The sequence below is a fragment of the Acanthisitta chloris genome, unplaced genomic scaffold (assembly GCF_000695815.1).
Source record: "Acanthisitta chloris isolate BGI_N310 unplaced genomic scaffold, ASM69581v1 scaffold18734, whole genome shotgun sequence".
NCBI lineage: Eukaryota > Metazoa > Chordata > Aves > Passeriformes > Acanthisittidae > Acanthisitta > Acanthisitta chloris.
In genome coordinates this window covers 9,541-35,271 of record NW_008667881.1, presented here as the reverse complement: position 1 = coordinate 35,271, position 25,731 = coordinate 9,541, and the positions used below count along the sequence as shown (strand labels likewise).

At 38.1% G+C, this 25,731-nt stretch overlaps 1 protein-coding gene across 1 annotated transcript in view; it reads right to left on the bottom strand.

Moving 5' to 3' along the window:
• LOC103800329 (chromosome unknown open reading frame, human C11orf49) overlaps positions 1-21,545 on the bottom strand; it is a gene marked incomplete at its 5' end in the record, with an annotated part of 51,278 nt that extends 29,733 nt beyond the window's left edge. Inside the window, one exon of the mRNA XM_009072704.1 lies at positions 21,415-21,545. Coding sequence (XP_009070952.1) covers positions 21,415-21,545 — 131 coding nt within the window. The remainder of the gene's footprint in view (positions 1-21,414) is intronic.
• Between the last annotated feature and the right edge of the window lie 4,186 nt (positions 21,546-25,731).

Here is a 25,731-nt window from a genome sequence, read left to right as displayed (position 1 = left end):
AATGAGGACAGTTCCAAGCCTGCCACACAAAACTGCTTTAATAATGCAATCCCATGCCTTTGATTTGAGGAACATGCAAAAGAATAAACAACCTATTAATCTAAATTTTCTCGTTTGCCTGAAAGTACAAAGCAGCAATGAACGAACCTTTAGGCTACATTAAGTGTACTGAAATGCAAAACTGCTTCTTTTCTCACCCTACAGTTACTCAGGGAAAAGGAGCAGGGAGAAGAGGGGTTAATAATGCAATCCCATGCCTTTGATTTGAGGAACATGCAAAAGAATAAACAACCTATTAATCTAAATTTTCTCGTTTGCCTGAAAGTACAAAGCAGCAATGAACGAACCTTTAGGCTACATTAAGTGTACTGAAATGCAAAACTGCTTCTTTTCTCACCCTACAGTTACTCAGGGAAAAGGAGCAGGGAGAAGAGGGGAAGGAGAGAGCAGGAACGCAGTTTTTAATGTAAACTGCTCCATTAAAACACGGGGCACAACAAATTCTGCAGGAGGCTTTCAAGTATAGCCACACGAAGCCACTTTAATGCAAGTGGGTAAGTTCAGAAGATGAGTGCAAGAGATAGCATTACTTAGTAAAGAGAAAGAATCCGCAGGCTAACAGCTCTGGTACTGTCAAGATGAAGAAACCATTGCTAATAGCTTGAATAATGTTTTCAGTGGTTTGGCTTTGTTTTGGGAATCTTCAGTACAAAATACAGGTGAACACCCTGATTAATGTTAGTCTGTCTGCAGCGATGTGCTTTGCTCTGTTATTCTAATGTACCTGCAGTCAGCAGAGGTGCTTTCATTATCCATCCAATAATTTTAACATCTGAAAACAGAATTATTCTAGAAGCACTGTCAGTCTGACTCAGGTGGACTGTGCTGTGCCCAAGCACTATGAATGTGGTTGGAAGACAAGTTTAGGCATTTGGCTAAACAGTTTTTGCAGACCTTCTTGGTTCTCCTACAGCCTTTTTTACAGTATAAGAATATCAGAGATATGTTAAAGTTGCTTTGCAAAGCAACTTCACTGCATCTATGGTTTGAGTAAAACATAGATAGTTTCATTCAAACTCTTTTCTGTCCATGTAGCAAATTATAATGTACATAGGAAAGTTAGGAAAAAGAAAAAAGCTACTTCATTGGCTGTAACATCAGTGGGCTTTTGGGGAAAAAGTAGGCAAAGTATTCTGTCAACTTTGTGATTAACAGAAGAACAGTAAACTGAGAAAAGTTAGGACCTATACCATAGAGGAATTACTATCTGCCAGTTAAGCATCCGTAATACTTTCTGTATTCAAAGTTCAGGAAGATACTAGAAATACCTGCAACCAGGCTATTTCCAGTAAAATGTTTTTTGAGCCAATATACTAGTCGTCTTTCTGCTTTGGCTCCCACCCTTCAGCACACAGCTAAAGCCAGACTAGACAAATTTAGGAAACTGTTGATAGCTCATGCTACAATTGTAAATAAGAGATCTGAAGTTACATATAAATTGTTTTCTGAGGAAGAGAAGTTTAATGGTGCTAAGAGCATGTTTGGCCTGTTAGGCCCTTTAGATCACCATCAAATAAAGCTATAATACAAACATATATTTTATACCAGATCATACACTGAAAAGGGCAGTCCTATTCCCCTCACCACTTTTCATTCCCATCTTCTCCACTATTCCAGCATAGCTGCCTGTACAGCCCTATACTGAACAGAGCAAGAAACTCATTAAACTGAAAAGGCATTTCTTTTCTCCAGGCTATTTTTGTTTGGATCAGCTCTGTGCTGTCTTCACTACACAGCCAATTGCACCCCAAAAAAGAAACGTAAGAAAATCAGGAGTAGAGAGTAAGGCAAGGACTAGTCCATTCTCCACCAGTGTCAACCTAAGAGTCTTATCTAGCCACAGGCTCAGTTGTCTTCCTTGGGAAGAAGCAGTGTCCTTGCAAGCCACCCTACAGAACAGCAGGCCATAGGACTCCCAGAGAAACTCTTCTTTCTCCAGTGTCTGAAAGCAATGCATCATGTTCCTCAGAATCAATCCCTGAAATGTTCCTACCTCCACAGCAAACGGAAGAGAGTGACAGTATTTCACAAATAAAGAGTACCTGTGATTAGAAAATGCAACTGAAATCCATAAAATTCCTGCTTTAAAAAAGAAAAAGAAAAAAAGATGTTGACACTAGCGTAAAAGCAGGAAATGAAGCTCTTGGAGAGTAAGCTGAACTATCTCCTGCATCACACAATTCTAAATCATTAAGGAAATAGCTTATGGTTATTAAAGCTAGAGCATTAAAGGGATAAATCATTCTGAATTTATCTACTGAAGAATCTCTTACAAGAGTAAAATCTTACACGAAGTAAGCGAACAAGTGCCAGGTGCTCTCAATTATATCCTCCAGTAGCCACCATCTGAAGAAATTCAGGGTCATCTTAATTAAGGGCAAATGAATCTTTAACCAGCCACTTTAGTACTCAGCAACAGTGTATAAGCCTCTGTTTTGTAGCATTCAGAGGCTGCATCTTATTAAACAGCATAGGAACACCCCTTGCTCGGGGCAAAGAAGTCATTAGATGCAGCTAGTTCCACCCTCTCTTAGGCATTTTTATTTGACTTGGAAAGGTGCATCTCCTTCAAAAGTGCCATGTCTGCCTTAAGGTATTCCACACAAGTCAATTTTCTTTCCCTGTAATGGGAGTATGTACCCTTTTTAAGTTTTGGGTTTTGTTGGTTTGTGAGTTTTTTTCAAAGAGCTGCTCATGACTATCAGGTGGTTGAAAGTGTGATAGGTAATTTTTAAATTACCAGATTACTCTGCAGAGAGGCTGTTGAGTTCAAAATTCCAAAATTCCACCCACAGTTGGACTGACATGCCAACAAAAGGTGTATTTTGCCTTTGCTGTCAGTTTCTATTGCTATTTAGAAGACTTAATATTCAACTTGACGAACAGCAAACAGCGTAACAGCAAACCACTCTAACTTGAGTAAACGGAAAGGCCTGCTTTTGGAGCTTCAGAGTTGAAAAACCTATTAGAAAAAAACAGGAAAGCAGAGAAAATCCATTCAGAAAGTTCACAGCATTGCCTAAACACTGAAAATTTCAACTTGTTACAATTGTCTGTTTCAAACTGAACTTTTCCCTCTTTATGCCTTCAGATGTCATGTAAAGAATATAACAAGGCCTTTTCCAAGTGGTTACCTAATTTCATGCACAAGTTATAAAATGTACAAATAAGAACTACCCGCTACAGAATCTGTTCAGTACATGGAATAGGAAGGCAGTCAGTATTAATCAGTTAATTCAGTACTGTAAGGTCTTGATTATCTCAAAAAAAAAAAACCCCTCAAGGAAAAGCAATTGAAAAACATGACAGTACTACAGCATTGTAAATGTTATAAAATGCTAAATCAGGAATGTGCAGAAAACTTTACCAGACGTCTGTATAAATTATATCATCACTGCCTCCATTATGCAAACACTGGAGCATTACGCTATTGAAGAGTTTTTTCTAGTTTCTTTATAACATTTATCATTCTTGCATGCTTCATACAAATTTCACCGTCACAGTGCTGCCAAATGTCTCTATTGACAGATTTTTGCATTATACTTTATTTGGATGAAATGTCACATCTATTCCTTTCCAAAAGGCACACAGCCTACCCAACATGAAATTCAGATAGTAAGAGAGATTAAGTTCTCTGCCAAACACCAACAATGTTTTAACTACCTTTCTTATACATTCAATTCAAAGATTCAAGTAAAACTCATCTAGTACTAGCATAGATATCTTTCATGGACTCCTAAACAGTATAAAAATAATTAATATGATGTGAAAGAAGAGCCTACTGATAGCAGTGAATAATACCGAGAAGCCAGGAATTTGCAGAAAACTGGTAAGAGAAACAAAATGAAACTGGTAAAAAAAAAAATCAGGGGACAAAAAGACAAAGATAATGATATGCATATCAGGAGAAAACTGTCGTAACGATAGCACTCTTGACATTTTATTACATGGGGGAAAAGTAAAGTAGCGTTCAGCATTTAATCTAATACATATCATCCTTTTTTCTGCATAATCCAAAACATTTTCCATTTTGATGATAATTTGCGAAGATGTCAATAGTGGAGTGGTACTTAACATATTAAAAATATTAAAAACAGATGTTCATAATTTCTGTGAGAATTTTGAAGGGGGTTGACTGACGAGCTCTCAGCACTACTGAGAAGTGATTTTCAAAGCCTGAAACACCTGGGAAATTTTATAGGTCTAGAAAAAAAGCTGAAGTGACTTTAGCACTTAAAAACTGTAAAATCAGGGCTTACTCTGACTAAAGTGACTACTGAACAAGAGCAAACAATATTCTAATGTGTGAAAGGATGGGGTCAAAATAAAGCCTAACGTGCTGCCATGAGTTGGGATAACTCAGGCATCTGTACCATGGCCACTTTGATAGTACTCTCAAACAAGTGATTCAAACAGGAAATATTGCAGTTTATTGGTTAATTACTAATAGCTATCAAACATGAAAAAAGGTTTATTGGTGAATTAACTAAACTTTTCAAAAGGGAACACAAGTCTAGGTGTAAAAAAGCATCAAATAACAGGTAGGCTTTGAGAGACATTACACTTTATATGGAGCAGTGCTGTGATTTTAAAAAAAATAATTATCAAAACAACCACCAAACACATTAACAGGCTGTTATGCCTCAAAATAAGGATGAGGAATCACTCTTTATGAGGTGTATTTCTCTTGGCATCCCCAAGAATATCCCTTTAGCTCTAAATTTTAAAGCAATTTTTCAATTCATGGCCTAGAAAAAAAAGAATTACCTGTCATATGTGAGCCATACAGAAACTGAGGAAACACTAAAAATTTAAAAGGCATGAGTAGTAACATGGAAAAACCTCATCGGCATAGTTGGCTCAGATGTAGCTGAGAGTATCCTCATACATCAAACACCGTATCTAGAAACAAAGAATGCAGAGGGCTCCATGTGGGTAAACAGTTTCTGCAAAGACAAGAGGGGAAGAGAACCACAAATGCTCAGAAAAATGCAGTCTGGAGAATAATATGTTCCTGAGATGAGTAAACACAGCAATGTCAAGTGGAGAGGCTGAGTTATCAGCACGTGACCAATCTGAAATAACCCACGACTCTGGAATGATGGTGAGAATCGAAAAGGAGTCAGGAGTGCTGCAGGAACGATCATGTGCTTACAAAACAAGCCTCACAGAGAGAAGCTCAAGGTGATCATTTACTTGGCTTATCAAAAAGGGTAAGAAATTGATTTAAACATGTGATTGAAATGCTGAAGAACATAATTTTCATAAAGTTGAAAAAGAATTTTTTTAAGATGAAGAAAATCACATTGTTAAAGATTGACAAGAGTTAAGATCACAGTAGCATGTTTGGGATTCTGACTTTACTAGCCCCCAATGATACTTTTCAATTCAAAATCAAGTAAGTCTCAGTAAATTCTGACCTCCAACAAAACAAAATTTATCAAACAACCTTCCTCCCCTGTTGGGACAATTTCTCTCTCACTTGGCCTTTCTATCATCTCAAGCAGTCTTGACAAGCAACAGTTCTCTCAGCAGCAGCAGTTGGAGTGTGCACAAGGGCCACCCTACTGCATGCCTGCAGAGTGGCTACACATGGATCAGGCTTCCCGAGGAGAGTGTCCGAGAGCAGGCTATTTCCAGGAGTCCTCCTTCCCATGTAAACTCAGCACTTCATGGGCACCGGGCTGCAGGCCAGCCTAATTGCTCTGGCAGCACCGGCAGCTGACTGCTTCCTCTCGCTATTTTTCCCAGGGGCCCTTCGGCCCCTTCAGGCTCACATGACTTAATCAAACCTGAATGCCCTTCTGGAAGATATGCAAATTATTTTTCAGTCGGACAAAAGTGTTTTGGCTCAATACTGGTGTTACTAAGTGAAGTTTAATGATGTGCTATACAGGTCAGACTTCACGGCCTAATGGTACTTTCTGGCTATAAAACTCAACAAGTGTATTACTTTCTAAAGGAAGTTTTAAAACAAAATATTAGTATATTCTCTATATTACCTAACTAAGTTGGGCCAAGTATCAATACAAAGCAGTATGACCTGTATTTTAAGGCCAGGTTTGTCAACACTGGATTTCTGCATTTAGGAACCGTTGGTTTGAGTTCGGCCATGGTTGCAGAGTATCACACTCTGCATTCCATTTCTCCTGTGACTTTGCACTGGCGCATTTCAATGTGCTGTGCTGGGAGAAAACTAACTCAAGCAGCAGAAGTACTGAATAGCTTGCTGCCAGTTTGGCATGCTGAGACAGATCAGCACGAGATTGAACAAGTGCTGGAGCTGCCATAAGAAGGATGCAAGAAGGCAGTATCTCGCTAGTCAGCAATTAGATCAGGTTATGCTGCCATGGTACTGCAGCTTTAATTAAGGCATTAATAAAGTCTCAGGTGCATTCAATTCAGAGAAAACAACAGCTTCAGTTTCCAATTTATCTTAGGCACATGACCAGAATAGGTCTCTTTCCTGTCTAGCTCTTACCACACAAAACTGAATCACTAGGATATCCTCTTAAATACTGAGCTGAAGCCTTTTCCAGCACAAAGCAGAATAAACCAGCTATGAATGTCTCATAGCCACATGAAGCATGGTGGTTTGGTTTTAAAACCTTTTTAAAAATTATTGTGAAAAAAAGAAAAATTACATTGCTTTCAAGGTAATGAAAGCACAATTTCTAAAAGAACAGGTCTCAACTCGCAGTATTCCTGGGCAACTCATTTACACTGCATGATGGAACATACAGTCCAGTATATTCCCTTTATTTATATTAAAGGTACAATAAAATGCATTACAGGCAACAGTGCTTAACTGAATATTGGACAACTCTACAGGGCATGCATGTGTACTTTCTTGGTTCTCTTTCATCTCATAAGATCAACTAAAAAACCCAAGGACACCAGAGTATCAGTTGTTCTCGTTAGAATAAGGCTTCTGGGACAAAGTCTAAATATTTACCAAGGTGCAGGGATCAGTTATTTCTAAACAATAATGGTATCTCTACCCTATCCAGTCACATGCATGTCCTTACATATGTTACTATAATTAATACTACACAGAATTCAACATAATTTCTTGTTAATTTACAGTCACTCTTCTCACACGCCAATGAGTGGCACCAGCTCTTCAGAAGGAGAATTTGCTCTGCTTGCCAATCCATCTTTGGCAAACCCTGCCCTTGAAATAGAAGGTTTAAGAGAGAGACTGAAGGCAACAAGAGGGAACGCACACATTCACCTCCATGCTAGACAAAGCCTACACAGATAATGTAGTTACTGGGCAGCTTCTTCAAACTCACCTGTGGCTCAGGTAAAACATTCTGGGATTGGGACTTTCCTTTTCAACAAGCAAAAAATCAAAACCCTTTAGAATTTTGAAACTTCTTCAATACCAGAGAAGTAATTTGCCTCCCTTTTGTTGTCTTCTAAGCTCCTCTCAAATCTGCAACAGCGCATTTGGCCCTTTCCAAATCACTTGATACTACTTGCAAGCAAGGGGAACTGCATGCTGTAGTTTGATCAGAATATACCTATTCAGTGCATCTAAAGCTTGCAACAATGTGCATACAAAAAGTAACTAAACTATCCCAATGTTTTAGTGATTCCCAGATGTCTTCTGGCACTCAAACATGGAAGTCATATGCTAAAACTGCAGAACAGAACCAGATGATTTTTTTGTAGAAGTAACCACCAGACCAGGCTAAAACTGTAGAACACTGTATCCCATCGGGATCTCGCCTGTACGCTAACATGAGCGGTAAAAAAATACATAGTTACACATGCAGAAATGGGAGAACAAACTCTGCAACAACTTTCAAAGATATATCAAAGATTATGCAATCTGAATTAATTCACTTATAGACAAAACTGAATTTTGCGAAAAGTCACCCACCTGATTCCCAGCTCATCCCATTTGAGTCTGAGCCAATGTCAAGATTTCAGAGAAGTGTGTGGATGTGCTGTTCATCTTCTAGTGGTTTTGGGGCGAGGGGAGAAGTTGTTCATAACGGCCCACCCAAATCCTGCTCAGCTTGTGAAGCACCACACAACAGTTTTTCCCCTTCCCCTAATTTATTCATTTTAATTTCAGCATTATGAATTAGTCAGCAGCATTTACTGCCACTTATGCCCAAACTTCCTCACTTTCTGCTACACTCATTGTTATGATGAACAAGCTAATTATAATTTAGACATCCATCAAATGCTACTTAACCTAGTCTGGTAGGTAGTTTTAATTTATAACTATCATGGCAAGGAGAGGTAGAATAATATTGGTTAAAATAATTGAATAAAGTTTTTTTTAAGTTATCCATTAAATGCTTTTGTATTTTGCTGACTACTTCTATACTAAGGGACACAGGCATCAGGACTAGAGACAGGTATAAAATTTCATACAAATAGATTTTTTTTGTTTAAAAAATTAGCCAAGAATTGTAAATGATCATGTTTATAGTTCTAACAAGAATGAGCTGAAACACACTTTACATTCAGTAGAACAATAGTGTCCATATTTCATCAGGTAAGTTTCAATTTGTACACTTGAGCTGAAATACCAGTAGCTACTTCTTCAGTAGCAAACTTTTCTGACAATTTCTGACCTTCACCTTGTCTGTCACAGTTCACTACTCTTGCCATTTGCAAAACCAATTGTCTGAGGAACTGTGCTATAAATCTAATTACAAAAGCCATCTGAGTTAAAAATAAACTTTAAAAAAATTCAGTACAAGTAGTGAAATGATAGAAGAACACCGTACAGAGTATATCTGGACAATCCCTCAGTTAGCAAAGGGAAAATAAATACTTGTGCAGAAAAATTAGTAGTCTATATGCCACTCTGATTGCACTCAATTCCCAAATAGTTCCTGTGTTGCCCTTCCAATTCCAGCAGGTGGGAGCCTGTCTCAGAGGCTTATCTGGAGGTATTTTCTCTGAGATGTTTTCACTTACAATTGTTTCTCAGTGCTGTTGTTTTTACTTATTTGGTTTTGTTTTGCCTCAAAATCATCAAAGACGACAAATAAAATACTAACTTTTCTTTAAGGCTCAAGGATAATAGGATAATAATATCTGTCAAGGATAACAATATCTGTCATATCTGCATTTACGTTGACACCATTTCAAGTTCAAAGTGATCTGAACAATGTTCCTGAAGAGTAGAAAAGTCACTCACGGATACCTCAATAACTTAAAACCACAGTATTTTGAAGAAAACTCTCTTGATATTTTCTTCAAATCATCTCTTCTGCAGAGATACAAACTATCTCATCCTGGATTAGCTTATTTTTGCTTATATTTCCTCAAAAAGCTACTATAGTCTGAACACAAGATTTTAGAATAACTGGTGGCTATAACTTGAACTATGTTGTAAGGAATATGTTTGATGACACATTTAACTCCCTGATGATTCAGATTCCTCTACAGTCAATTACTACTACACTCCAGTTTCATTATTGTGTAATTTTAGGAGTTATGTTAATTCCTTTTGCTATGGTGCCTGCAAATGACCTTGCAAGTCAAATAAATAATTTTCAAGAAAAGTTAACTTAGTAGCAAGCAAATATCTAGTGTTTTGAGGCTGCTTAAAATATTAGATTAACTTAACACTCACCTAAGCTTCTTCTGAAAATACCTTAGAGCCGTTCCTCAGAATTGACTTAATACTGAGCTCTGTGGTCTGCAGATTAGTCGTAAGCAAGCAAAAAGTTAAATTCTTCTATATCTATATCCCCAGTTACATAAAAAATGCTCAAAGAAAGGCGATTAAGAAGTCTAATTTGCTTCTAAGATGTCACTTTCACAATCTGAGTTCTTACGGGGTTTATATGTTTCATTTGTACCAATCAGAAACAGAACCACACAAATATCCACAAAGTAAGTATCAGGTGTATTTGATCATCACCTAATTTTTTATTATACATTTAGCAAATGCTCAAATACAGAGACAGTAAGAAAAGGGTCAAGGCAAGGCAACAAGTTTTAACAGAGTGGCTAAAATGAATGGCGCACCTCACGCTCTGCTGAAACTAGGCCAGGTCTGAAAGAGTTCAAGACAACTGTGTTTGTATATGACCAAACCACAACCACAACTCAGCTGCTACTTTCATACCTGTTCCCTGCAGGTTTGGTTAGTTTTCACATGAATAGATATAACTCTTGAAATCCAGTTCTATCTACCATAAAAGTCTTTCCTTCCTTCCTTCCTCCAGAACTGATCTTAATGTCATTCAAAGAACTGTTAAAAGGCAGAAAAATTCCCACAGGAAAAACTTATGAGTCTGAATTGGGGAAAGCGGGGTGGGGAGGGGGAGAAGAGAAGAAAGAGTGATATTAAAGGCTTTTTTATGTTAAAATTTTTAAATTTCAAATGCTTATACTGTTTTAGTCATTCTTTTTTTTCTGCATTTAAAGAAGAGTTAAATTATTTTAATGAAAAGAAGCTCCAAGTTTATGTAACTCTGTCTAAAATTAACTGTTTATCACTAACAAAAGAGTGAGAGAGCATTAAGGACTTGATTCCATCAAATTTGATCTATACAGATAGCTAAGTACTCTCAGTTTTACCTATGCAGCCAAAACTTGTATGTCCAAAGATTACTTAATTTAATACAACAGGTGGAACTCCAAGTTATAAATAGAAAAATGAAGGTACATTGAGATTAAGTGATTTGCCAAAGACACGGCTTAACCAGATTAGGATTCAAGAGTTGCCAGTTTGAATTTCTTTGCTTGTCCCACATTTGCTCCAGCAAACTAAGTACAAGGATAGCAGAGAAGAGAGGAAAATGTTTACATCTTCCGCTTAACATCAACAAAAAAATTCCAAAGTGCTATTTAGTATCACCTGTTTGCCTGCAGATTCCCTTTCCATACACTGGAAGCATGCCTATTATCAGAAAAATTATTTTGAGCACACAAGAACTAATCTAATTTATTTTAAATCAGCCTAAGACCTTGCAAAACAAAGCTCGAAGCTCTGCATGTGTAGAAGGATGTTGCAGATAAAAAACTGCTTCCCTTAGTAACCATATTCAATTGCTCAATCTGTGTATTGGATTTGTGGGACAACAGTTTGGTAGCAGGGGGGCTGCAGGGTGGTTTGTGTGAGAAGTTGCTAGAAGTTTCTCCTCCATGTCTGATAGAGTCAATGTCAGCTGGCTCCAAGATGAACCTGCTGCTGGCCGAGGCTGAGCCCATCAGTGATGGTGGCAGCACCTCTGTGATAATACATTTAAAAACAAAACTGCACAGCTGCAGCTGGAGAGAGGAGTGAGACTGCGTGAGAGAAACAGCTCTGCAGACACCAAGGTAAGTGCAGAAGGAAGGGCAGGTGGTGCTCCAGGCACTAGAGCAGAGATTTCCCTGCAGCTTATGGTGGGGGAAGGAGGTAGAGAAATCAAGAGTGAGGTTGAATCCAGGAAGAAGGGAGAAAGGTGAAAGGTGTTTTTAAGATTTGGTTTTCTCATTATTTTACTCTTGATTTCACTGGTAATAAACTCAATTTCCCCAAGTTGCACCAGTTTTGCCCATGAAAATGTCTGAAATGCAGAGTGAAAGGGTAATTTTTATGCTGCCAACCTTCAAGCACCAAACTTAGGTCCTCAACGAAAAGACTGCTCTACAGAAACTCATAATGTAACCAATAGAGAGAAAGATTGCCAGATAGCAACTCAGGGCCAGAATCCCCTCTGAACTGTTCAAAACTACCCTATGGACCAGATACTCTCTGCTGACCAACAAAGAAGCGCATTAGATTTCTTGTTTGGGCATCAAACCTGTATACTCACAGGACAAGACATGATGGACATAACTGCAACAAGGGACAAGCTCCAGCAGGTTTTCTTTAGTTTTGGCTTTAGCTACACCAGTGCACATACTCAACTTTCCCATGCAGCAGCCTCTTCAGAGCACATGCCAAAATCCCACTTCGTTTGGTTTGAGATCCAGAGCTCAGCTTTTAAGCCTGTTTTTCCAGCTAAAGAACAAGGCAAAACATAACCAGATCAAGTACTAAGTTTGTTTTACTGTTTAAATAAAAGAAATCAGAAGATGGCCCTTCACAGAGCAGATATGTTTAAGAAATCTTTCACTTCAACATTATATGGAACTCGCCTAGCAGACTGGACCTCAGGGGAAAGAACAGTCTGCTCTTTTATAAGGTGGTCCCTTGAAGAACAACATGTTTGAACAAGACTCTACTCGTTAGTACTTTGAAGCTACAGAAAAACAACAAAAGACTGCAACTTGTATATAAAAGGAAAACAGTCTGAATTTACAATGAGGGAAGATGATTAAAGAAGATACTCCAGCATATAAAGTAGTTTCTATTTTGAGCTCCTTCAAAAGGGAAAATCTCTTGCCAATTTTACTTTAGAAGCTAGCAACTTCTGTATGCCAAGATTTGCTTTCTAAGTGACACAGTTACCAGCTAAGTACCAGACCGATGATGAGCCAAGGTACTTTCAGACAGGGTATGAAAGAGGGAAGAATTGTTGGGGAAATGATACTGAACATGTGGTTCTACAACAGAGATTATGAACTGGATGACCTATGTTAAATAAACTGACTTCAACCTTGCTCTAAAGATTTGTTGAGAAATGCAAGTCGTGAAGGGGGCTATATCATCAAACTTGAAAACAACTACAAATGCATCCTACATCATCCCATGCAGGTCATGCACAGTGATCTACTCTGAGTAAGGCAATGAGTACTCTCAAAACTTTAAAAAAGAAAAAAAGGTGACAGATTCTTACAAACAATTTATCCAAACAATATTGCTTTATACAGACATATGTGTGTTTTCCTGCTTGTCTCAATGTAAAAGAATCCTGTATCTGTAAGAAAAATACAACTTTGGCATATAAAATTGAAGTAGCAATATCAAAACGCCAGATATCTTGAATTTACCTCTGACTATGTGAACAAGTTACTTCATTTCCCTGTCTCACTCTCTGGAGCTGTAAAGCAAAATAATATTGTCAAGATTTTTGGGAAGCTTCATTCCCTAATGTCTGTAAAATGCCTGGAGATCCTCAGACAGCAAGTACAGAGAAGTGTCATCATTAATCACCATTCTGAAATTAAGACATCACATTTAAGGTTCTGTCCATCACAGATGAAAGCCATGAAACACTTCTCAGTACCTTAAAGACAACTACAATTGCTCAGTCATTTCAAGGGTTTGATAAGAGATGTTTCCAATCAGAGTAGACAAAAAAATTAAAATTCTTTCAGGAGTAAGCTGCAATATTAACTGTTCAGTACCCGAATCATGTTAACTAGCAGAAATGAAGAAATACCTATTAGCAGCATGGAGACTGGACATGAGAAAGAGGAAATCAAGAAAGAGCTTTGTTTCTGACATCAGACAGTAATGCAGAGACAGCTTCACACCAAAAGCACTGACAGCTTGACTTCTTTCCAGGTAATGTATAAGTTATTCTGCAAATTATATAAGGGAAACTTGACTGAAGGGTAGGGGAGAACCTTGAATATGCAATACCTTAACACCAGCAGAAAGAGTACGGAGAAAACAAGTAACAGATAAACAGATACCAGGATCGTAGGGAAACAAATATTTGAGAAACAGATGATCAAAGCAAACAGATAAACTCAGAAGGAGGACTGTATAATGATACAAAATAATTAAAAAATGGGCAGGTAGAAAGCTGACTAAAGGAGGGGGTGCATATAGCTCCCAATGAGTTTGTCCTGCAACACGAAAGAACTAAACGGGAAGGGTTGAAATTCTGTTCAGGACAACATTGCCTTTCCTGACATCTCTCCTCCCTCTATGAAAATGAACACTACTAACACTTTGCAATATGACAGAGTTGCACTTCAAAACAGGAAAAAACCACAATTCTTTTCAAATGTTTGGTTTTCTTCAGGTTTATTATGTGCTCCACGTACTCTCCAACCCTCCTTGATGCTATGGCAGCTTCTATTGAGCAACACCAGGTTACTCCATTACAAATAATATGCAAATTCTACTGGAGAATCTATGCCAGTTTATTAAACTAGCTGATATAAATTTTGACTGCTTCTGGGACTAGACCTTAATGTAGGAAAACCTCAGAGAAGACAAGATTTGACAAGTATCTCTGTGAGCACTAGAATTAGCAAAGCTTTCATCCCACAGATTTTGGGGTTTGGCTAACTGACATTGAAGTCTAGGAAAGTGTGAACTTCTATGGAAGCTCTTCCTGTGCCTGAAGCATTTCTAAGGTCTTTTTCTGTATAAATGGAAATCCATTCCATGAAGGTTTCAGAAATTCATCCACCTGCCAATAAGCAGGACCAGAGTCCTAGATTACAGGACAGCACACTTCCATGACTTCAGAAATCTCCTTGGAAGAATCCTATGTGATATGGCTCTAGGGAGAAAAAGGGGTCAAAAAGAACTCATAAAGTATCTCCTCTTCCAAGATCAAGACAGGTCCAATTTGCCAACAGAGGTTATGAGATTTGTGCCTAATGGGAGCATGGAATGCAAATCACTCTCAAATCAGCTTATGACAGAAGGTATCAGACTGTACATTAACAGAATCATGTCCTGCAACAAATTCAAAATGGATCAAGCTTAAGTTATATATATTACTGACTATATTTCATAACTCATTTGCACATTACAAGTTTTCCATAGTACTACCTTATCCCCATTTCACAAAGTAGTAGTAGTAGTATATCAAAGTACTAATCATGCATGCAGATTGCTTCTACTGATACTCATCTAGGATCCTTTAAAGAGGCATAACAGAGTATAAGCCAACAATCCTTTTCATCATATACAACAACTTTATACATGATCATACTGATTTAAACCAGACTTACAGATGTTTATTGAGGTAAGGCAACTTTAAAGTGATATAGGAACTTTACACCAAAGCACAGCTGTACTGTTTAGCTAAACTAACTCAACATCACACTTTTAGCCAAACATGGACATAATGAATGGAACCAAGGCCTCAAAACAAAGTGCAGAGTAGGAATTTCCTGAGAGGTTATGAGTTTCTAAGAACCAATTATCTTGCCTAACAAGAAAAAGTTTTATGGAAGAGTTCAGTAACATAGTTACAGAAACAAATTCAGCTCATGCCAGTCCTTTTAACACTATAGGGAAAAATCAGTTCCTCAAAAGAAATAAATGGCACTCCCAAGCTAATTCTATCAGAATAACTGAATTTAAAGTTTTTGTGAGCTTAACTAATGGATGAAATGGAAGAATAGGGGGTTATAAATTGTAGTTGTCCAAATTCACAATGAACAAACAGGAAGAAAACTTCTAGGTATAGGTAAGGTCTGCTCAACCCAATAGGAGACACATACTGTAGAGTCAGAAGCACATTATGTAAACCAATTGGGTCAACTTGGGAAAGAGAAGAAGTGAATTTGCAGTGATGGAAACTTTGAACAACAAGACCACCAGACAGATGAGCTGCAAGAAGCAGCCAGAATGATAAAGACACAAAAATTACTGGTTCAGAGATTTTCTGTGCAGCTGAACAACAAAACTTAAAAAGGTAGCTCTCTCTTCACTTATAATAACTCCTAGTACCAAACCTATGTCAAAGACTTAATTGCATATGTGTAAAAGAGGGTACTTACTCCTCTGTTCATGCTGAACTGAAGCACATATTCCCTCTTCATAGTGCTCTTCCTTAGACTGCATCTATGCTGCTCACAGGAGCTCAATACGGAGATGCCAGAGCAATAAGCTGCATAGACACACGATAACAACACTCCCCACGTGTCAGCTGATCTGCTGAGAACAATCAACTAGTCTCAGGATGCAATCAAAAAATATAGCTCTGCAACTTCCAGGTCCCAACCTAGTATTCTGAGATAGTGCTGAACTGTATCATAAGGAAATACAAACCCTGAGCTCAGATTGTCTATATAAATATTGCATTGCACAGCACAGAGATACCTGAAGCCAACAGCAAGGGGAGAAGTATGTTTTATGGCTCACTGAGGAGGGATGAAGATAACGCTTTCCTTAGTTCAGGCACTTTGACATCTCAGGGCAGATTAAGAGCCAACAGTGGGCTGAAAGCAGATGTGGGCTTCAGAAAGGTTCTTCTCTTTCTTGTCAGAAAGTCACAGTATAAGGAATCAAAAGAAAACAAGATTTTCATCTCCTTTCTCTACATCTCTCTCCCCCTTTCAGCATCCCTGCTGCTGAAGAGTAGATCAGAAATACCATAAAACACATTAGTTAATGAAACTAAGGCTTTGTAGACATTCTACTGGATGACGACCTATGCATATGTAGTGTGCAGAACATCTCTCAAGACTTGTCACAAGTGAGGGAAGAGAAAGATGAAGTTCATTTAATATAAGAAACATGGAGCATTCAGAATCCCAGCCCAGGCCACACAACTTAGAGCTAAGGAATGTTCTCCACAGTTTGGAATACTAACTCTTCAGGCCCATAATGGAACCCAAAAAAGTCTTAATTGAAAAAATCCATTTCAGCTGGTTTGAATAAGAATACTGTCATAGGGATGTGAAACTTGGTAAAAGACTGCAAAGGAAAAAGTAATAATAATTACCAGTTGAATTTTGGAAAATTGCTTAGCAGAATGCAATAATGATCACTGCTCATTTAAATGTTTCACTCAACTGGGACAAAAAGTAAAGAACATGTTAATTTAATTTGCCAATGACACAACGAGTGAAAAATTGTCAAAAGATGCGAAATAGCCAGAAAACATTAGAAAACAAACAAGAACTTATTTGTTTTCTAAAAAAAGCAAATCTAGAATATGAAGTTGAAAAAACATGTGAAAATTAAGAAGAGCTGGTGTATGTTCAGATATAGGTGAAAAGGAAATGTAATACTATGGAAAAAAAACCTCCAAACCAGATTAGATAAGGAGGACTTTCAGTGTACTGCATTTAATTTCACAAACTCCACTGACAGAATGGTATGAACTGAATTCTGAGAGACATTAGCTGAAGACTCCATCACTGACCGACTTCTAAAAATGATTACTGCAATGCATTTCAGATCTGTCTAATGCAGATGTTTTAACTTACAGTGCTTGTAGGTGTACCTGACTATCTCTAAAATGTAATCCTCCATTTCTTTCTCTCCAGCTTCAGAAACCCTTTGTCCTGATACTCCAGAGTCATCAGTGGTTCCAGGCAGAGCTACATTGAGAAAGTATAAATAGCAACAGCTGTATCTGTACGGCAAAGGAACTGCGAAGTGAGTAAGGTTAGAGGTCAATCATTTCAGCCCAGGCTATTTCACTGCAGAAAGAGTTTCCAGAAAACATTGTATTAAAATCCACAGCTTGATTATCTTCAGGACATACTGTGAGACATTATTGACTCATAAAAGAATTCCTACAATAACATAGTATAAAAATCTGCTTTGGTTTTATTAACAAAAGGGAAAGAAGATTCTGACATTTGCTGCTATCACAATTGTATTGTTCTATGCATATCACTAAACAGAGATTAGCTAATATAAAATAGAGATAGTGTAACAGCCTACAAGGGAGGGAATAAGAAAACAGAAATTTAATATAGTTACATGAGGAAGCATTAGAACAACGCAAGCAAAGAAAGGGATTTTTTAACTTCACGAAAGTAATCTTGTCAACAAAATGCATTAAACCAGCATCTTTCACAAAAGAGCTGGGAGAACAGTGCTCCATCAAGCTCTTCTCAATCTCCAGGTTAAATTAATTATATGAACGGGATTTTAAAAAATTTTTGTAAGGAATCTAGCCTCCTAGCAAACTCAAGAAGACCTAGTCAGAGAGACATATCACAGTTCTCATTCCATGACAGAGCTTGTGTGCTTGGTTGTGGTAAGACTCCCTTTCCACAAGCTCCAGAGGTAGTTAGGCTTCCAATTTCTTAACTCAAGTGTGAAGGAGCAAAGAGTTAACCATTACAATATGTGATGAATGTGAAAAAAACACAGTAATTTTATAAGAAGATTTTATTTCAATATGAACAGTAACAGTACTTTTTGTCCAATGGGGAGGCAAGTATCTGCAAAAGGCATTCTCAACCAATATAGTCCAATATACTTTCTGCAGCAGTTTTATGTTTCAGTGCTATATCTAAGGTATCAAACAACAGTTATTTTTGCTGGAAGAAGTTCTAAAACGGGAGTGGGAAGGGGTTGCAAAGAAAGAAAAAAGAGAAAAGCTGTTGAAAAGCACCAAAGAAAGCTGAGGCTCTAGAAAAAAAGTGCCAATGGTCTTGACTGAGCTTTCTGTTCACTTCTCAGTACACCAGGCCTGGAACAAGTTTCTCAGTGCAAAATTTCTCTAATTGGCTGGAAAGCATTTAAGGAAAAATCTTCTTAATTAAAACCAGAGAACCAACAAGACATGAAAGCCATGGGGGTTGGGAGAGGCATATGTTGACCTTATGAAGCTTCACAGCAGAACTCTGCAGGGGCTGTTTAAACTGAGAAAGCACGGTTTTAATTAAAGAGTCCAGAGGAGCAGACAATTCAAAAGAGCAGGTCAGCTAGATTCCAAGAGGTCAATTTAAGCATAAGCAGAGGGAAAACAAGACTTCTGGCCATTCTGCCTTCCTCTGGGAGAAATCTGTTGCTAACTGATCATTATGCTCTCTGCTTCTCAATACAAACACTAGCTGTCCTCTAACCACCTCTGTGGGTGTTGTGTATCATTAGTACAAGTTTAAGGGAGGGAAGAAATTTCGTGAAGTCCACCCCAGTTTCTTGAAACTGGATCACGCTCATCTGTTTGCCAAATATGTGTTTCCTTCTAGTCCTGGTATCACATTCCCAAGTGTTTGGAATCCCAGATATGCTTATGCATGCTTGGAAACAGAAGTCTGCATCTTGGTAAGCCTCTAAAACCAGTGAAAAATCCTGTAAATCATATCCAGCATATCACCAAACAGAAATCCTCTTAAGAAAAAACAAAACAAAACAAACCAACCAAAAAACCCAAACAATAAACTTTTCTTTACTTTTTGAAGTGTGTTATTTTACTATCACATTTACTGAAGCTAGTAATTTTTCCTTGCTATTCAGAGACAAAAGGAAAAATAAATCTGGTCACAAAACAAAAGGAGTTAGGAAGGGCAATGTAACCAGAACCCATCAACTAGCAGAGCTAACACAGAAAAACGTAACATAAAACCTGCTACATTCTCCACGAAGAACTACTTTCCAGTAACTCAAAAGGATAAGGAATTAAGTAGAAAAGTAACATCTACAGTCATTTTCCCAGAGAAACAGCAATGTTCGTGCATTTCAGCCAGTGTACACATGGTTCTGCACATACACCAATTGTTACATTTAGGTATTGCTTGTGTTCAGATGGATTTCTCTCTTACTAGCCTTCTGAGAACTCATGGCTAGATGCATCTGCTCGAATGAATGACATGCACATTCCAAGTCAAGGCATGGTTATTCCAAGACTGACAGACAAAGCAATAAATCCTCAAGAAGGATCAACTAGCAGACAGATTAAGCAATCACTTCACTAATTTGTGAGATACTGTCTACTTTTCTAAAATCCCAATTAAACACTCAGAAATAGAAAGGTGGGATTTTGTTTGTTTGGGGTTTTGTGCGTTTGTATAAGCTTAGAAATTGCATCATCTTATATCTTTAATATTCTCCTTTGCTTCCCTCCAGTCAGGATGCAAGCTCTCACTTACTATGTTGACCTATATCCTTACAGGGCTGGCATTTATGCAGTCTATTGTGGATACCCACCACAGGTGGAGAAAACTAAGGAAAAGCCACCACCCACTCCTAAAACAAAAAATCTAAATCTGGAATGAAATTTAAATTAAATGAGAGAGGGGAAAACATCAGTAAACACTTCTATGACAACACGATAACTAAAACCAAGAACATTCTGGGAGACATGGAAGTTAGTGAATGTAGTACTTCTGACAGAATAACTAAAACCAAGAACATTCTGAGAGACATGGAAGTTAGTGAATGTAGTACTTCTGACAGAGGAAGACAAAAGATGCCTTCGTAGTTCTTCAGAGACATAAATCAATGACAATAGCAAAGATGGGAGCAATGCTGGCCCAGAAACCATCCCAGGAGAGAAAACTTGGACAGATCAGAATCTTGCTATAAAAAATAAAGGGTATATTTTCATCCTTTTCTGCACACAGAAAATGCATTGACATAAAATAGCCATTTGATGAATAACTCTCCATACATCTGACACAGGGCATCAAGGAGTCTACACTTTCTGTTTTCTAGCTAAGACCTGCTCTCAAATCAGATGTGTCCTCACTGCATACTGGTTAAATTAGTACCATACAGTTTACCTGAAGTAAATGTCATAACAAAGTACCTATCACTGGGAAGAAGGTGTTACAGACATCATAGTCGGTTACTTTAGTAGCTAATTACAGATTTTGTCATGTTTAACTATGATTGTTTAAATTCCATAGATCTATGCATATGGCATATGCCGAAAAAGTCTTTCTTCACAGTCTTGCAACACTGTTTAACATAAGCAGAAGTGTTGCAAAGCTTAGCCAGAAGATAAGGTTTAAGAGATGGTTCTAGTCTCTCCTGCTAAAAGAAATGAGGCTGAATAGCCTGAAGAAAAGTGAGGCTTATAGTTAAAAAACCCCACCCACATTCATATTTGTACAGCAACTGCCAGTGTATTGGCTTAAAATACTAAATTTAAAAGTAAAATAGAACACAATTTTAGTTGCATGCAGTTATATGAGTTGATTTTGAACTCTGGTTCGTTCTGAAATGCCTGATATACCAAGTGCAGCATAAGAATAGCTAGACATGACAGTACAGTGCTGAATAGCTCTTTGGCATCAGAGCTTTTTCCTTGTGCACAGGGTTGGGTAAGAGGTCACAGCTGCCACTGGTCCCCCTTCCACAGCCATCAGGATTCTGCAACATCATCTATGAGCTGAATCAGGACTAGCTCAGGCACAGCTCAGGTGGCACTGTGGCATTCACCACCCCACAGCCTTAGTTAGCTGAGAATCTCAACACCTACTTCCCTCGTGCTCCGCACTCTATATTCTAACCATCTCTGGGTTCCATATAGCAACCTCCAGCACATTTTCTTTCCTGTCCATTCCAATGCACAGGACAAAGATGTCCTTCCTCTGATCTATTGTTGCTTGACAGGCTGTTCTGCAACAGAAGTGGCACTGGCAACAAGGGTGCTCCTACAGTTCTTTATTCTGGAATCATTTTTTGACGATTCCACAGAGAACTGTGATGGGGTCTCCCTAGTATTAACAATGTTAGAACAGTAAAACACAGTGTGAAGTATCAGTATTTGTACTGCATTAATAGCCTATCTAATGATTTTAATGTCAAAGTTACAAGACAGCAGCAGAGGTTGGAATACTTGCCTCCATTTTTCCCCACTGTTCGGAAACACCTCCAGAAGGTCCGAAGAAAAGAGGCTCTGTTATGAGGGGTAGCTTGGACAAAGCTGAACTCACGGAACAAGATGTGTGTTCCTTGTCTCACACTGTTAAAGCTGTGAAGATAAAATCAAAACAAGAACGTCAGAAAGCTGAACCAACATGAACAGCTAGAAGAAAACCACTGGCCATTACATTTTGTGAAAACAAATCTCCAAAGTTTATACCTATCTGTTCTCTAGAGAGAAGACTATTTGCAAAAAGCACACATTGGAATTTAATTATAGGAATTAGAGGTTTGTTAAAGAAAAACTCATTCTAAAGAATCTCAGCAAGGGGTGTCCAAGAGCCTCTTATTTGAAAACAAACCATTGGAAAATGGCTGGCTAAGAATAACTGTTGTTTGTCTGAGCAAAAGATGCCCTTCGTTTTAGTACCATTTGAACTTCACTGCTACTCTCATTACAGTTTTCTGTAAAGCCACCAAAAAAAAATAATATTCTAACAGAAGCCTCAAGATTTCATTTCTAGGTTACTGAAACTTGACTGTATTTTATAAAATTTACTGCAGTTGTCAGGAAAAGCTGATTGACACATCACTAAACAACACCTTGCACTATCGCACTTTGAAAAGAGTAGCTGGTTATTACAATGGATAGTCAATTCAACATTCACATTCTTGAATTTTAGTATAAATTTCTAAAATATGAGTTGCAAGTACTTTAGGCTAACTTATTACAGCAAACATTTGTCTTACAAAGGCTTCTCTGAAGTGCAAGGCACTCTCCTTTGGGCATGGTAAATCTCAACATGCAAGACAAAAGAAATGCAAATACAAACATTATATACCAAAAGGTATAATGACAGGGTTGCCTCAAAGATAGATTTTGAGCATTTCGCTCTGCTTCATACAAGTGGGACAGAGCTTTCAAACACTCCAGAGAGATCATTAAAAACATTCACTTGGGACAGCAGCTTAACTCTCCTGCATAGGAGACAATTAATGAAAAGATACAAGTTTACTTTCATCACAGCAGACCCTCTCCATAGGTAGCATCTCCACACAGAAAAAATCCAGTGGTCAGTGTGAACCCTCTCAGTTTGCAATTTTAAATCACCTCTTTAAATATAAATCGTTTAAATCACCTTATCCTTCATAGTATGGAAAAGGGTCTCACATTTAAAAGAGAATTATACCAGACAGAGCTGAGAAAGATTTTAAAAGTCATGTAACCACTGGGGCTGTGTGTGTGTGTGTGTGTGTGTGTGTGTGTGTGTGTGTGTGTGTGTGTGTGTGTGTGTGTGTGTGTGTGTGTGTGTGTGTGTGTGTGTGTGTGTGTGTGTGTGTGTGTGTGTGTGTGTGTAGAGAAGCCAATTCACTTTCTACAAAACGAATCAAAATTTCTCATTTTTGATGTCCTGGTTCTCAAACACATGCAAGCAAATGGAAATTTTTGTCATGTGTTGAAAGCTAGTACAGAACACAGTTTCTAGTCTCCCTCCCCAGAAGGATATTCAACTCAAAATAAGTACCATCACCTTATGATTAAGAAACACTTATGACTCTTGAATCCTGAAATTAGGAATACACTTTCTCTAAATATCATGGACAAATCCAGTATTTTAGATTTATGAAACCTTATTCATTCACTACTGCTGTATAAACAACAGGAAAGCACAACCATTGTCCCAAGAGATTAAAGGAAATAAATCATGTGTCTGATCAAAATATGTCAAAACTACATGACTACTATTGCAAGTAAGGAGTGTTCACGACAAAGTGCTATAGCTCACTGCCTGAGTTGAATGAGTTCAGAGTAAGGAAAAGTAATTTGCAAAAATTCCCACATGATGCCTGTGACAAAGCTGGAAATGGAATTTCAGATCTTCTCATTCCAAACTACAGCCTGCAAGACTTTTTTCACTTCTGATTTGCATTATTTTGCTGATGATTTGACAGGCTGATGGAGGAAAGGACACAAATAAAAAAGAAAAGTGGTTTAACAGGAGAAGGCAGCTTTCAGAAAGATAACACACGTAAGGGAGACATTTTGGAAGAGAAGATGAAGGCATAATGATACAATTACATGCACCAAGTTATGTTGCTCAGAACAACTACAGAACATGCAACTTCTGGAAGCAAAGAATGGCACAGCTGTAATGGAAAGGTCCAGACATGAAGTTAATATGCTATTAATTCACAGCAGACAACCCTACCACATTACTCCTTAGTTCTAATAAGTGAAAACTCAATCACTTGCATTTTTAACATGGGATGGCTCTAAACCTATCAGGCAGAAAAGTATGATATCATTTGTTGTTGCTTACTCAGTTAAAAGAGTGGGTGGATATGCTGGAACATCAGCACACCTGGATGTGCTGAGAACCAAGTGCAGCCAGCTGGCTGAGTAAAAGAGGATTTTGTTTAATTATACAATGGAAGGATTTTTCCCCAAAAGCTCGAGTCTGCAAGCATGGGAGTAAGAATTTTATCCCAGTCAAGATGCTACATTTCAGACACCCTAATTTATAAATTCCCTTTTATATGTTGTAAAAGTTCAGCTCAAAGGAGCCAGTCCATGATGGAGCTACCCAGGAAGCAACCCAGTAACAAATCAACAGGTCTGTTCTCAGGCAGGGTCAAAATCACTACAAGAGGCAGGAACATTACACATTTTGAACAAACTATGTAAATTAAAATTCCTTTATCACAGGTAGATAGGCAGTACCCAAATAACTTGGCCACCTTTTCTTTAACAGCTGCCCAGAGGTGAAATTATAATTAATGTGGCAGGCTTACAGGTAAATACTTCTGAAAGAAAAAGAATTATGTCAACCCAAAACAGTTACCAGTATTCCAACGGCAGGCAGGGAGTATGAACAACACCTTACCTATGATTTTTATATACATGTGAACAGATGTCATTTCCAGTTCCTTTTGAACACAGAAATTAAACAAGCTGAACTCAGAGGAATGGCTTAAGTAAGCAAGATATCAACAATAAAGCAATAAACTTAGCTCAAACATTCTCACCAAGTTTAACAGCTGCTGAGATTCCTCCCTTAGGACTGCTCAGTCTTCCCTCTGTCTGTCCTCCTCTCACTGAACAACTTGTATCGCCAGCAAAGTTAGACAGCCAAAGCATATCAGGTGCATTTGCAGGAGAAAGACTTAGGAACAAACCAGGGTATCTCAACAAGTTATTACTTTGTCCTCAATCATTAGAAATGAGTTTGTGAACCTAGAAGCAGGGAAAATAATTTTTCACTTCTCTGGTTAACTTCTCCTTTCTCCCTTTTAGGCATTTAGTGCAGCCATCTGCAAGAGATTCCTTCCAGAAGAAAGGTTTCAACAACTCTGCAAGTCTCCAAGCCTCCTACAGCAAACCTAATGGTTGCTGCAGTCCTCCACATTACTCGTAAACAGAGGAGGCAAATTAGAACATTACCAACCGTTACTAATGATGTCATTTTTTTTCTTGCTGAAACTGAGACTACAAATTGAACTGAATGTTCATTAGTTAACACCAGCTTACTGTGAACACTCATATTTCACACAACAATTGTTACACAACTGGATATTTTGTTAACAAAACAAGTTTTCCCATTCTCTTATGAGAATATCCCGGAGAAAGATAAGAGCAAAATAAAGCAATGTTCTCACTTGATGAGAAGATCTAAAGAAATTTTTTCAGTAGGGACTTCAATCCGCTTACTTTCTCACTCCTTCCCTTTACATGCCCCAGAGCAGCCAAACCACGCAACGGTCTCTACCAATGCCACTGCTGAGAAAGCTGCATCTTGCAGCACACCCAGACTATGCTTGTGGGATGGCACATGCACATGAGATGAAGAAAAATGTTTTGGGAGAAGACTGTGATAAAACACCCCAGCTCTCAGAAATGGCTGTTCTGGGAACTCTAGCACTCAGGTGCTACTTCTCTGAACAGAACTGCTTTCATAAGGCTTTGTCTTTTGTGCAATTACATTTCGGCGACATGCCAGAGTTCAGAAACCTTCAAGCACTCTTTTCAAACCTTTGGACTTCTAAATAGACTGTAAAAGTCCCAGGATGCTATGGTAACACCCCAATCTCTCAGAAATGGCTGTTCTGGGAACTCTAGCACTCAGGTGCTACTTCTCTGAACAGAACTGCTTTCATAAGGCTTTGTCTTTTGTGCAATTACATTTCGGCGACATGCCAGAGTTCAGAAACCTTCAAGCACTCTTTTCAAACCTTTGGACTTCTAAATAGACTGTAAAAGTCCCAGGATGCTATGGTAACACCCCAATCCCAACAGC